General features: G+C 33.0%; 1 protein-coding gene across 4 annotated transcripts; it reads right to left on the bottom strand.

Annotated features, from left to right (window-relative positions):
* Positions 1–3,574: 3,574 nt before the first annotated feature.
* LOC18421400 (pentatricopeptide repeat-containing protein At2g30780) lies at positions 3,575–8,093 on the bottom strand. Of its 4 annotated transcripts, none has more exons than XM_088861820.1 (3): positions 7,627–7,990; positions 6,928–7,158; positions 3,575–5,204 (listed from the first exon to the last, which is right to left on the bottom strand). In XM_088861820.1, exons 2-3 carry the CDS (start codon positions 6,988–6,990, stop codon positions 4,182–4,184), a joined length of 1,086 nt encoding a protein of 361 aa, XP_088717946.1. In that variant the 5' UTR covers positions 6,991–7,158; positions 7,627–7,990; the 3' UTR covers positions 3,575–4,181. The 4 variants fall into 4 exon arrangements, with proteins under 4 accessions (XP_088717946.1, XP_088717947.1, XP_020518464.2 ...); XM_088861821.1 differs by having other exon boundaries at positions 7,491–7,724; XM_020662805.2 differs by lacking the exon at positions 6,928–7,158 and having other exon boundaries at positions 7,627–8,093.
* Between the last annotated feature and the right edge of the window lie 5,276 nt (positions 8,094–13,369).

Here is a 13,369-nt window from a genome sequence, read left to right as displayed (position 1 = left end):
GGATTTATTTTTATTACTTTTTACAATATTACATAAGAATGAAACTTGAGACGATGGATTACGAAAACCTAACATGTACCATCACCCAATCCTGTTTCTTAAATTTATAATTTTGGATTTCAAGCTAAAAAATTAGTGCATATTGTAGATTCGTGGATCATTTGTTTTCACATCTACTAAACTTGTACTATTTTTAAAACTTCAAATTTCATAATCAGAAAAAGATAAAGTTTCAAGCCTCAAAATTGTCTTAGGTGTAACTTTAAACGAACCTCCGGCCTTTTCCTAACCACACCCCTATGCAAATTTTGGGTATAATAATCCGCCAAATAGGATTACTAATTCGAAACATTAAATCCAGGGTATAATCGTCATATTTAGGTAAAAAGGGTGTTCTTTGATGGCCAGGACAATATGGTAATTTTACTCCCACCGTTTTTGCAGAAACTGATTCGCCTTGGCTTGTCCATTAGGCGGCCAATGCCACGTCGGATTTTTGCTAACGTGGAAGAACTTGATTGGATCGTTGATGACTCCTTGACGTGGTGGATTTCTCTGTAGACGCACTCTCCACGCATTCATACTCTTTTCTTCTATTTTGGGAGCATTTTTTTGAAATGAAATACCCAGATTATCCCTAATTGTACGGGAGAGATCTGATTTTCCTTTTCTAGGGCGTCAATGCCGGCCTCATCCCTCAAAATATTTTGTGGTTTTTGGATTTTAAAATTCAAACTTAAAGTTAATTTCGGATTTTGAAAAATAAAAAAACTGCATTTTTGGATTATGCAGTTATTGGACTTTGGAAATCGAACAATTGTAGTTTTTGAATCCTGCAATTTTCGAATTTTGAAAATCCAAAATTTGCAATTTTTAAATTTTGAAAATTTTGAAAATAATAATTTATGGACCTTCAAAATCTGAAAATTTATTTTTAAACAAATATTGGATTTTCAAAATCCAATGTTGGGAGACTCTAATACAAACTTTTTCAGACATAAGAAAGTTTATGCAATTCCGTTATTTAAAAACAAAGTGACAAAATGTAGTAATAACGGATATAAAACAAGTAGAGCGGTAATCACAAAAAAATAATCAAGTGATCTTATGGTAAAAATTATATATATATATATATATATATATATATATATATATATAAAAGCCGCTATTAGCCGACTAGCTCATATGAACATATGAGCCTAATGGTTCAGATTAAATCTGAGCCGATCTGTCGGTCACGGATGTCTGTCAGTATTTAAATTTTATTTGATTTTCTATAAATCCAAATCACTTGAAAATTTAAACGTGTGTTCTTCTCGTCAATGCGTAACTAATAAAAATATATATAAAAAAAATATTCTTAAAAAATAAAATGACCAAAATACCTCTGAAAATTTTTTAGAGTATTTTGGTCAACTTATTTCATGTAAAATATTTTTTTGATATTTTTTGAATATTCATTTATTTTTTATGAACACATGCCTAAAATTTCAAGTGATTTAGATTTGTAAAAAAATAAATAAAATTCAAATACTGACAGCTATGACCGTCAGATTGGCTCATATCCAATTTGGGTCATTGGGTTTATATATTCATATGAGCTAGTGGGTTAATCTCAGTTTTTTTCATATATATATATATATATATATATATATATATATATACTTCATAGCACCGTCACAATTGTCCGGGAGTGTTTCAATTTTCATTTTTTTCTTACTAATCAGAATGACCAGAATTTTAGAGCATGTGTACATATTAGTAAGGCACACCTAATAAAAATATGAAAACAAATAATTTGTAAAATATAAATTGATCAAAATACCTCCGAAAATTTACGAGGGTATTTTGATCAATTTATATTTAATGAATTATTATTTTTCATATTTTTATTAGGTAAGCCTCACTAAAATGGACACACACTTCAAATTCAAGTAATTTGGATTTGTAAAAAAATGAAAATTAAAACACTACACACACTTCAAATTCAAGTCCAAATTTCATCGTGCAGTCCCGATTGTCTAGTAGTATTTTATTTTTCGTTTTTTTCTACAAATCGAAATGACCTGAAATTTGGAAGGTATATACATCTTACTGAGGTGCATTGAATAAAAATATAAAAAAGATTATCCGCAAAAAATAAATTGATCAAAATACCCCTAAAACTTTTTGGGGGTATTTAAGTCAATTTTTTCATGTAATATACTTTTTTTATAATTTTTGAAGATTCCCCTATTATTGATAAATACAAGCTACAAATTTCAGGTCATCCCGATTTGTAGAGAAAAAAATGAAAAATTAAACACTACCGGACAATCATGACCGCGCGATGAACTTTGGACGGTGATAGAGGTAGGTAAAATCACTGTTCATTTCCGCCTATAGGCGTTGCGTAGTATTTTCCTATATATATATATATATATATATATATATATATATATATATATATATATATATATATATATATATATATATATATATATTTCATCCATTTTTACCCTCACCATGCCAGACAAGGGCTAGCATTGATCAACAGACAATAAGTTCCCATCATTGTTTGCAAAATCGCTCAATCTGATCGCTAACGACCCGATTAGATCGAAAACGGCCAATGACCGGTTCTAGGTTTGGACAATTATGGTAATCAACCGGTACTTTTTAAAAAAATAAAAATAAAAAATATATATAAATTCTCAAAATTAAGAATTTTGATTTGTACTGCATTTCTTAATATTATTTACGTTATGGTAAAGATTAAAAATTGTTTTGGTCATCAATACTCACTTTTATATTTTTTCATATTTTTAAAAAAATTAAAAAAATAGCCATTGAAAAATATGAAATGGGCTAAAATTCATTTTTTTTTCATTAATTTTTAACTTCATTTGAATGTGTTTTATTTTAATCATTCTTTATATGCTTTTCATATTTTAGTAAATTTTTTTTTATATTTTTTGTATTCTTTTTCAACAATTTTTTGACCGCCTGAGATTTGCCTGATTAGAGCGGTTGAATTGGCCGATTTACCGGTTAGGCCGGCTTAACCGCCTCCAGGCCCATGTCCGGTTAACTGTTTCAATTCGATTTTGCAAACATGGGTTCGCATACAGTTTCGTGGCAAATGTGACTGGTTGGATAAGAGTTCGTGGCTCCACTGTTCAGTAAATATTGGGCTGAGTTGGTGGGCGATAAAGTGAGGGATAGATGTATAGGTGGTGGGGCAACACTTACGAGAGAGGGCAAGATGTATAGGTGGGGGGGAAAAGGTGAGGGAGAATTTACAAAGGATTAGGTGCTATTACAATCTGTGGGGTGAGAGAGATGAGGGAGAGAGACCAGTTATTCAGTCATATCAAAACCAAAAGTGATTTGTTTCGTTTATGCCCAAAATTCAACCCCCAGGGGATCTTCTTGTAATGTGGAAAACTTTATTCGGGCTAAATCTACACCACCAAAACATTTCAATTAAGGAGGCAATTAGTATCAGGCAGATGATTTCCATGAAACTCTCTATCGATTATGTTAAATCCTACCATTGATATACCCGAGAGAAAATCATCCCACATCAAAATCGACAACTTAACTACATATAATCAGGTGCATAACTAAAACTGTCAATGTAAAAAGCTAGTCATTTTGAATGTTCACAAAAAGAACAAAAAATTATGATCTCTCACTATGTGGTGTGTGTAGCCCAGCAGGTAAGTACTCACCCCACCACGAAGTCAAACCCTTGCTAAGCTTTGGCTAGCCGAGCAGGGCCGAAGCAATGTATTCTAATTTTTCACCTTCTCTCTCCTTACCCAGAGAGAGCCATCTCTCTCTCTGTGGGTTAGCCCAGCAAAGTAAGTACTCAGACCCCCATGAAGTCAAGGCCCTGGTTAGCCAAGCAGGGGCAGTGCCCTGTAATGTCATTTTGCACCACTGGGATGGGACATTTTCTCCTACTTAGACAGAGGCCCATTTCCAACCATTTCTAGGATCATAAAAATATTTTATCTTTTTTCCAATGTGCAAGTGGGACCAAGTCCATAGCACCACTCTTGACAACCAAATCCATATCAGGAGGCTTTCACACCAGATCCGATCCCGAGTTCTTGAATGCACTCTCTCTCTCTCTCTCTCTCTCTCTCAAACCACTGGATAAATATGCTTCAATGCAGACCTTACCCCATCAGTCATCATTCACTTATAAACCCAACATCCGGAACTGAACGACTAGCTCTCTTCCTCCAATTCATGACCATCTCCACTTTCTCACTCATCCCAACCCTCCTATACCCTGCAACCAAGAGACTAAATGTCGATTCCTCGATCTCATACACTTCTGTTATCCTATCCCAAAACACTTCCAATCTCTCATACTCCCTATTTCGAAAATAACAACTAATAACTGCCTCAATGTCACCACAAGAAGTAAAGCTCTTCCCTTCTTTTAACAACTTTCCAATAGAATACTCCACTTCATCTAACTGATCTGCTGCTACATAATGCATTATAATTCTCGAATAAATATGCAATAAAATATCAGATTCAGAAACCAAGCTAGATAAATCCAGTAATTTCTCTATCTCCTCAACCATTCCAAACTCGTTGTAGAGTGCCAGAAGGCCCTCAATAACAGAGGAGCTTACAGGCCAAACTCTGTTAATCATGAGTTGAACAACACTTTTGATTCTAACCAAGTTTTTCTCTCCACTTAGCCCTTTGACTATAAGCTCCACTGTGACCAAGTTTGGAATGAGATTAGACGCAAGTATATCTTCGTAATACTTATCAAACTCTTCAAATAGTCTTGCCTTAAAAGAGGCTCGAATCAGGTGCTCGTAAGTCTCAGAATTAGGGGAGAAGCCAGCTTTTTTGCAAGCTAAAAACCAGGTTCTCATGTTTTTGACATCAGCAAGAGAAGAATATAGAGATATAATTGCATTATAAGTGGCTAAATTGGGTTTACAGTGTCCTGCCTTGCTCATTATTTCGAAAAGGCTTAAGGCCATGGTCAATAAACCAGAAGCTTCACAACAAGAGATGAGAGAATTGAAAATATCCGTGTTGGGTGTGGTTCCTTGAGTTTCCATTAAAGTGAAAGTCCTCAGAGCAAATGAGATGTTGTGCAACTTTCCAGAGAGGAAAATTAACTTGGAGAACTGATCGGGATCTTTGGTGTCCTCCTTGAGAAGCTTCTCGAGTTTCCACTCTAGAACCTGGATTAGAAGTTCACATAAGCCCACTTTTAATTGGGGGAAAACAGCATGGTTGGGAGATCATCAAAATTCAAAATATGATAATATAGTTAGAGATTCAAGTATATTCATTGGAAGAAGCATGAAAAGACCTGTAACTGAGGAAGTACATGAAGTGCACTAACTTGGCTAAATGTCCAAATGCTATACACATACATACATAAGTATATATATATATACGTAAGTACATATATATATTGACTGAAGTTTAGAAAATTTGTTGGCTCATAACATCTTCTTTCACCTGGCATTCGTTCACAATGATGATTCCATTGAAATGCACAACAAATGCAACACAAGAAGAAAATAAAAAATAAATAAAGCCAAAAAACAAATACCAAATATATGCCATTTACAAGCATAACAACATGTATCTGTGCGAGTACATAATAGAGACGTGTACACGTTACATCACTACAAGCATGTGGACTTCTACACATGTATGTGCATAGCTACATGTATATATTATGCATACATGTATATACACACACACACACATATCGCTATAAACATGTGGAACTCAACACGTGTGTGTGTGTGTGTGTGTGTGTGTGTGTGTATATATATATGAGGCCATTTATTTTTAATACAAGGAGATCACAATCACACTTGTCCGTTAAATTTCATATAAGGTGGTTGTCAATGTGTCATTGACTAGACCCAAAGTTCAAAAATAAATTTCTCGAACTCTATGACACACTCTAAAGCCATCCAGTTTGATATCTAATGGTTAGTAGCAATTGTGAACTTCTTGCAATAAAGCCAAATGATCTCATAGTATACAATCCCCATAAATTTTAAGATACATACATATATATTTTTATTTATTTATGAATGAATGTGCGTGTGTGTATGTGATGATTAGCCTCATTTAACCCCAAGGAGCCTTGAAAGTTGAAACATATTAGGAGTGGGAGTAGGAACATAGCCCTTTCTTTACTTAAAAAGTAGTATAGTACTATATAGAGAACATTATTGTTACTCAATAAAAATTATCAATCTTGATATTTTCCAAAGTAGTTGGTTGGAACATATTAACATCCATTTATTCATAAATAATTGATAGTTGAAAAGAGCAGGCATACTTAGCAAAACAAAAAAAGATCATGGCAGTGCAATATTTTTTTATGAAATAGCATCGTAAACGTTAAAGGGAAAAAGTTACAAGTAAAGACCAACTACAATCGGTAGCGGAGGGGGGTTAAAAGTGTAGTTGGTGAATCCAAACAGTAAAACAGAATATGAAGAGAACCATGATCAGCTGACTTTTGATGAATGATAGAGAATATGGAATCGAAACAAGGGCCACACTAATTATAGAGAAAACATAATAAAATGGGTGTTGGATTGACCCATCGCTCAACTCTGGTTAACCCGAAACTCATGTTATTATGATTTTTCTATACTAAACCCTAAAAACCTAAACCCTAAACCCATAAGAATTATAATTCTTTCTCATGATACCATTACTTAGGTGTTTAACAAAATAGCCTCTCTATACACTAAAAAACTCAAGGATTGATACTTTTTAGCATGGATTTCTATAAACAAGATAAGATGGTTTCTGCAAAAAATCCTTCAAATAAAATCTGATTGCCGCACAAATACACATATACTCATTTCAAAAGGTATGAAATTGTGATCTTTTCGTCCATAACAAATGTACTGCATAAGTTTCATGCACTATAAGTTCCAAAGCATTGTGGCTTCTTAATGAAGAACATTGATGAAGGTGAATGCTGCACATAATTTAAGTCTATCCAATCTCAATTCCCTTCTCCTTTATAAATTTCTCCCTTAGTGACCTTTCTCGTGAGGGTGAGGATCTGATGCCTTGGCCGAGGCACCTGTTAAGAAATGGATTTTGGATCCAAAACTTCCAGGGCCGATAATCTCAATGGTGGCAGTAGTGAATCTGTAAAGATAAATAAAATTTTGAATTTAATATTAACTATTGTATTTTCCGAACATTATGTAGACTTCTCTCTACCAAAACTATTTCCCCATTTATTTGCTACTAATGCATTAATTTCCTCATCACCCATTGACATTTTCCATTTTCCCAGATATCCAATTGTAATTTAATTTTCCTGCTAAATCCATTTCTTTGTTGATACTGCCTGAATTCTCCCCACCATCCATTTATATTTTCAAGTTTCCTCAATATCCATAGCAATTCAATGTTTCCTGAATTTTTTCAAGTAATTTAACTTTCCTACTAAAATCATAAGAAAAAATCTTTCATACCCACTTTAGCATTGTGTCTCTAGCAGTCCTTTTTCCATCGTTCAACTGTGACCATCTTGAAGCCATTCTCTTCTCTAGAAAGTACTGCAATTTATCCATCCTTGAATTGAAATAAGTGAGAGGATATAGAACATACCAGTTGAGCTTTCTTGGGAGATGAAGACCTCAGAGCTCTGATAAAGGACTCGCAGAGAAGGGTATCACCATTTGAAGTAAAATTATTGCGTGAATCTAAAGTGGTTTTGATGCGTGAATCAGGTTCTTGTAGTAGCTTGAGCAATAGGGATTTCGACGCGTCTAGCTCGGGACCCTGAGAAAATGATCGATTGACGCTTGATTGATGGCTTAAAACCAGATTGAAAAGGGGCAAAACCCTAATCCTGCCAGCCATTTTCTAGACACCAGTTCAATACCTGCACAAGGATGCGATTTTGGAGCTTAGATAGCATGGTCAGCCATACTTCAAATAGATAGCCTGGTAAGCAAATCCTCGTTTAAACGATTTTCAGAGAACGCGGTTGAGCAAAAATAAATAAATGGCAGATTTTCGAAAGGGTTTGGTTTGTATAAAGCCGACGCTCTAAACAATCAAAGTAGAGCACAACTTCAAATAGTGGAGAGAAAACTTTGAGATAACCTCTAACAAAAAAATAATAAATAAATAAATATATATATATATATATATATATATATATATATATATAATGGAAAAGTATAATACGAGACTATTTATCTTTAATACAAAATTTATTCCATTGACTATGCTCAAACTTAAAAAAAAAAATTTCAAATTTGTGACACATCTAAGCTATCAAATTTCACATCAAATGCTTGTAAGAAATTGTGACCACTTAGTATCAAAGGTGCTCACAATTTAAAGCTTAAAAAATAGTCTCATTGTATACAATCCTTTAGAAAATGAAATGCTTCAAAAATAGTGTAGATCGAGCAGATCTATGAAAAATTGAAAAATCTTGAAAATTGACGGTCAGAAAAAACGCTTACAAGATGCATCATATCCAGAATTTGAAATCCATTTTTTTTTTGTACGTCCATGCATATTGATGCAAGATGATCGATTTGAGGATATCTGGGCATCAAAACAACCTCCTATAGTGAATTTTTTTTAGGCGGGCTCTAATTTGATTGTTTAGAGCCTCGACCGTGACTAAATTTTTTTCTTTTCAAAAGAACTTAAAAATGAGATTTTTTTTTAGGGAAATATTGTAAAGGTAAAAGTTTAACACGGGATTATATGTATATGCTAAACTAGACAAATACTATGCGGCCGGACACTTCAAGTACCAAACTAATGCCATTTGGGCTAAAAAAACTAGACAATAGATAAGGCCCTTGCCGTAAATATTTGGATTAATTTTAATTGAGAAAATAAAAATTCACTGAAAATTCTATTGTATTTTGATATTAAAAATAGCTTTATATATCTCACATTTTACAATTTACGCCATAGTCCCCACTCTCTGAAAGCATGTAATATGTTTTCATTTATCTTTTTCCCTTTTTTGTGTGTTGGATTGTATTTAAACTTGGTATGTTCCTACTAGTGAATGCAATATCTGCCAATTCAAATTGGAACGACCGGTTAGATTGGAATCGGTCAATGGCCGGTTCCAGTTTTGGTCGGTTTGAGTAATCCAGTCAAGTATTTAAAAATAATAATAATAATAATTGTATAAAATACCAATAAATAAGAGATTTGTTTGTAAAGTCTTTTTAAATATTTTTATTTCATTTTGACAAAGATTGGAAAGTGTTTTGGTCATGAATACTTATTTTTACATTTTCTATTTTTTTGGTAAAAAATAAAAAATACCCTTAAATCATGTTGTAAATATACTTTTATATTTTGTGTATTTTTATTTTTTAACACTTTTTTGACAGCCTGGGACTTGCTTGATTAGGTCGGTTTAACCAGCCAGTTTATCTGTTATTTGGAAACAGACCTTGGTCGGTTTCTAAGGCTCGTATTGATTCATACTTCTCAAAATCACATGCCTATTAAAAATATTAAGTAAAATAAATAAAACAAAAAAATACCCCCAAAAATTGTTGGGGTATTTTGATTATTTATTATTTAAAAAAATTATTTTTTTAGCTTTGTTACTGTGAGAAGCATTGATTGCCAAATTTGAGTTGAATTCGGTGTATAGAGAAAGAGATAAAATAAAGGAACATACTTTTCAGATGGCTGCAACCTTATCAAAATAAGTAAAGCCTTTGTTCGAAACTCACTAAATATTGCAATTCTAGGGTCGGAAAACCTTCAAACCGATTATTTTGTCCTTGACCATTATGGTTGTGTTATAACTTATAAGACATTAACTTCAAATTTTATAGTAGGTGTTGGAAATCGACTATCATGAAGATTTATTATGCCCAAAGTACTTTTTTGATGAGGATTTAAGGTGGGGCTTTGCTTTATTTTCGTAAAGCTTGCGTCTTCTAAAAACTTAATCATAAAATAAAAAGAAAATAACATATATATTAGTTATATTTACTTGTGATTATCTTCAAGTTTTTGTTATTGCAACTATGTACGTTTTTCAGCTTTATAACACTTTTTAAAAATAAAAAAGACGGATCTACCTTTTTTCGGTTTTTCAAAAATCAAAATATTCAAAATTTTCGATTTTTTAAAAACCAAAATGTTCAAATTTTTCACATTAGAGAGCGAGAGAGAGTTGGGTTCGAGAAAAAGAGAGTGCTTTATTTCAGAGTGGAAGACCCCATAATAAAAAACCAAAAATTTATTGTAGGTATAAAGGGAAAGAGGCGAAATTGTATTTCAAAGACGGACTCAATTATGGAAAACCTTGATTCTCTTTCATTGAAAGAGAGAGATTATATTTTCACATAAAGATGACAGTCTTGGTTTCAAGTTCAATAGAGAAACCCTTGAAATCTCACGGTAAATGTTCAATGTTTATCGATTGGTTAAATGACAAAGCCAGTGGTCTCTCTAAAGAGGTTATGAGGCCATTTATCATAATTTCTTCTGGAGCGTGAACGTAAGAGCAATAGAGAGCTAAAAGAGAGGAGGGAGGAACTTGATATTAATACAACATTCCAAAAGAGATAAAAATATTGACGGCTTGCGTCTTCAACTTATTTTTTAAATGGGGTAAAGCACGGAATAAATATTCAAATTTAGTTTCATTTCGATTTTTAAAAACAAAAAATGAACAACTATATTTGTTTTTTTTAAATGATGTGCTCCCCAAAAAGTAGAGCTTCGGTTTACAATAGGAAATAAACTTATGTACTTTTAAATTCACAAAATATAACATTATTTTATGCGAATTTGCTGTCGTTAAGGACAAGACATTTATTGCAGCTTTCATAAATAAATGAAAATTCATTAATCTCCTTTTGGACAAAATATTCTTACTCCTACAATAGTATATTGCCCATTTATTCCTTAAAGCTACTTTTAGGATTCCAAATGTTGGGATGTAGCCTTTCTAACCACATGACACGTATTATCATTGATAACAATTTTTTTAAATCTATTTTTGTTGGATTTATGTGGCTTTTAAAGATCTTGTGAGTGCTTGTAAAATAAAATGATATAGTGGAATATGAATTTCGTAGGAGTGTGGTCCCTCATAGACCATACTAAGTAAATGATGGCTTGTTGATACCGATCTATATTAACGATCTAGGCCAGTTGGTTGGGAAAAACCTATGTTACCTGGGCATAAAGAACAAACAGATGAGGGTGTATGGGTTAGCCCTTTATGAGGTCGGAGTACATACTCGGATGAGTGAGCCGATGGACTATGTGCCCCTTGTGTATGATGGTGCCCTATTGAGACGGGGGCCAAAACCACATCCATGTTCCATCACACGACATGCATATTGATAGATCGTTCAAAAAAGCCAGATATCTATCTTTGGGTGAAGCGTATGAGATATACACTTATGCGCCATAGAGCTGTGGTTGCATTAGATCGTGGTGACCTTAACTCGTCTCTAGAGGAGGATTTGTAATCCACAGACTGGGATTGCGCCCTTAATTCATTGACCTAACTTTGGTGACCCGCTAATGAGCCACTGCTTGGACTGTGGGTCATGGGAAACACTAGGTCGGTTCGATAAAGCTAGTGTGGTCTGCAGTCCACAATTGAAGGTGGAGTACCCTATTATTACATATTGGATTCCTGAAACCATATGAATTATTTTACCATCGTATTAATTTAATTGTGTTCATTTTATTGTTGAAATAATTTTAGTTTTATTATTTGAATTTTTATGAATCTCTCAATATTTTATTTGTGATTTTTTTACTTATAAAAATACAATTATTATTTTTACAAAGTTATAAAAATTCAAATGTATATTTTAAATTGTTTTATTCAATTTTAAAATAATATTTTTTTATAATATTTCATGGGGAGACCCATAGTACACATGGGCCCACCATGTAGGATGTGGGTGGGGGCCCACATGTGCCACAAAAGGGTGACACGCCCTACCTTATTTGGATTCTCTTGTTTGGTTTTAAGATAATATTAGTTTGATTTGTGGCATGTGGTCAAATCTTGAAATGATATATTGACCATGGCTTTATCTATTTTGTAGCAAGTTTGTTTTAAAGAGATATGGTAAATTTGAATTCATATAGATCTTATCATATTTATATTTGGTAGTATTTATCTACTTGATATTATTTGACACATCATTGTGGAATATGTGACATTGATCGTGCAATTTTATAAAATGCATGATATTTATTTTATTTAAATATATTGATGGGAAAATGGTTTAGGAAAAGGAAATAATGGTTAATGCACATCCCATAATGTTGATGGCCCATTTATGGAATGGATGGTTTAGATCTCTCACCCCATAAGTCACCATTGATCGACCGTTTATGTGCAATCGCACAAACTAAAGAAAACCCTAATATTATTTAAAACCTATAAAAACGGATTATCTCTATTCAGAAATATCTACACCTTATCTCTTGTACCTAATTCATATATTTCTATATCATATCCCAAAAAGGGGCACACGCCACTCTTATGCTTGATCTATCTCCCACACTGTGAAATAACCTAAGGGTTTAGGTTATGGAGTTATTTTATCCCATATCTCAAATATAGATTTACGGCTAAGGGTTTTAGGGTTTAGTAAAAAGATAATCCATATCTCTCAAACTAGGTTGCTAAGATAATTCACCTAGGGTTTGAGTTTGTGATCAAATGGGTTCATATCCATCGGTGTGGCTTGGCCGAAATCTGCTTTATTGGTTCAAAATTGAAGCTAGACCGTTGATCCCACGCCATCGGATGGCGGTGATTTGATGTGGGGTGTAATAAGCCCGGTTGAGGTAATCTCCGACACTCTTCATTTTTGTTTATTGCAATCTTGTATTTTATTCTCAAGCATAATGCATAATTGTTTCAATGAAATAAAGTTGTTAAGATCTTGGTTTTATTGTTATGTTGATTTTATTTTGAAATTTATCTTATTATAATAAAGACCACCTGATATTTTATCAAAAAAAAAAAAAAAATGTATTCCCCTGTAAAAGATCACATAGGTCTTTATTTCACTTTCTAAGTGCTTGAAAAAAATAATGCCTCGAGATTGAATAAAGAACTTCAAAAAATAGAGAATTTCAAAATTTTGAAAGGTAAGATTTAAGCATTATAAAACTCAAAAGTGCTTTAAAATTTCCCAAGCAAGTATTTTGCCCAAGGGAGTAATATATAGTGTAATCCAACGCAGCATAACCCTTTTGGAAGCCAAACGATTTCATACTCGTGCACGATTTTATACTCCTGCAGGAGTATGCTATCTATTTTACTCAAACACAATGCAGGTTAAGACTATGTCTTAGGTCCAAAATTCAG

Source organism: Amborella trichopoda, chromosome 3 (genome assembly GCF_054954075.1).
Source record: "Amborella trichopoda isolate Santa Cruz 75 chromosome 3, AtrichopodaSantaCruz75HAP2 v2.0, whole genome shotgun sequence".
NCBI lineage: Eukaryota > Viridiplantae > Streptophyta > Magnoliopsida > Amborellales > Amborellaceae > Amborella > Amborella trichopoda.
Note: the sequence above shows the minus strand (reverse complement) of the source record. Positions and strands in the feature narration are given on the sequence as shown.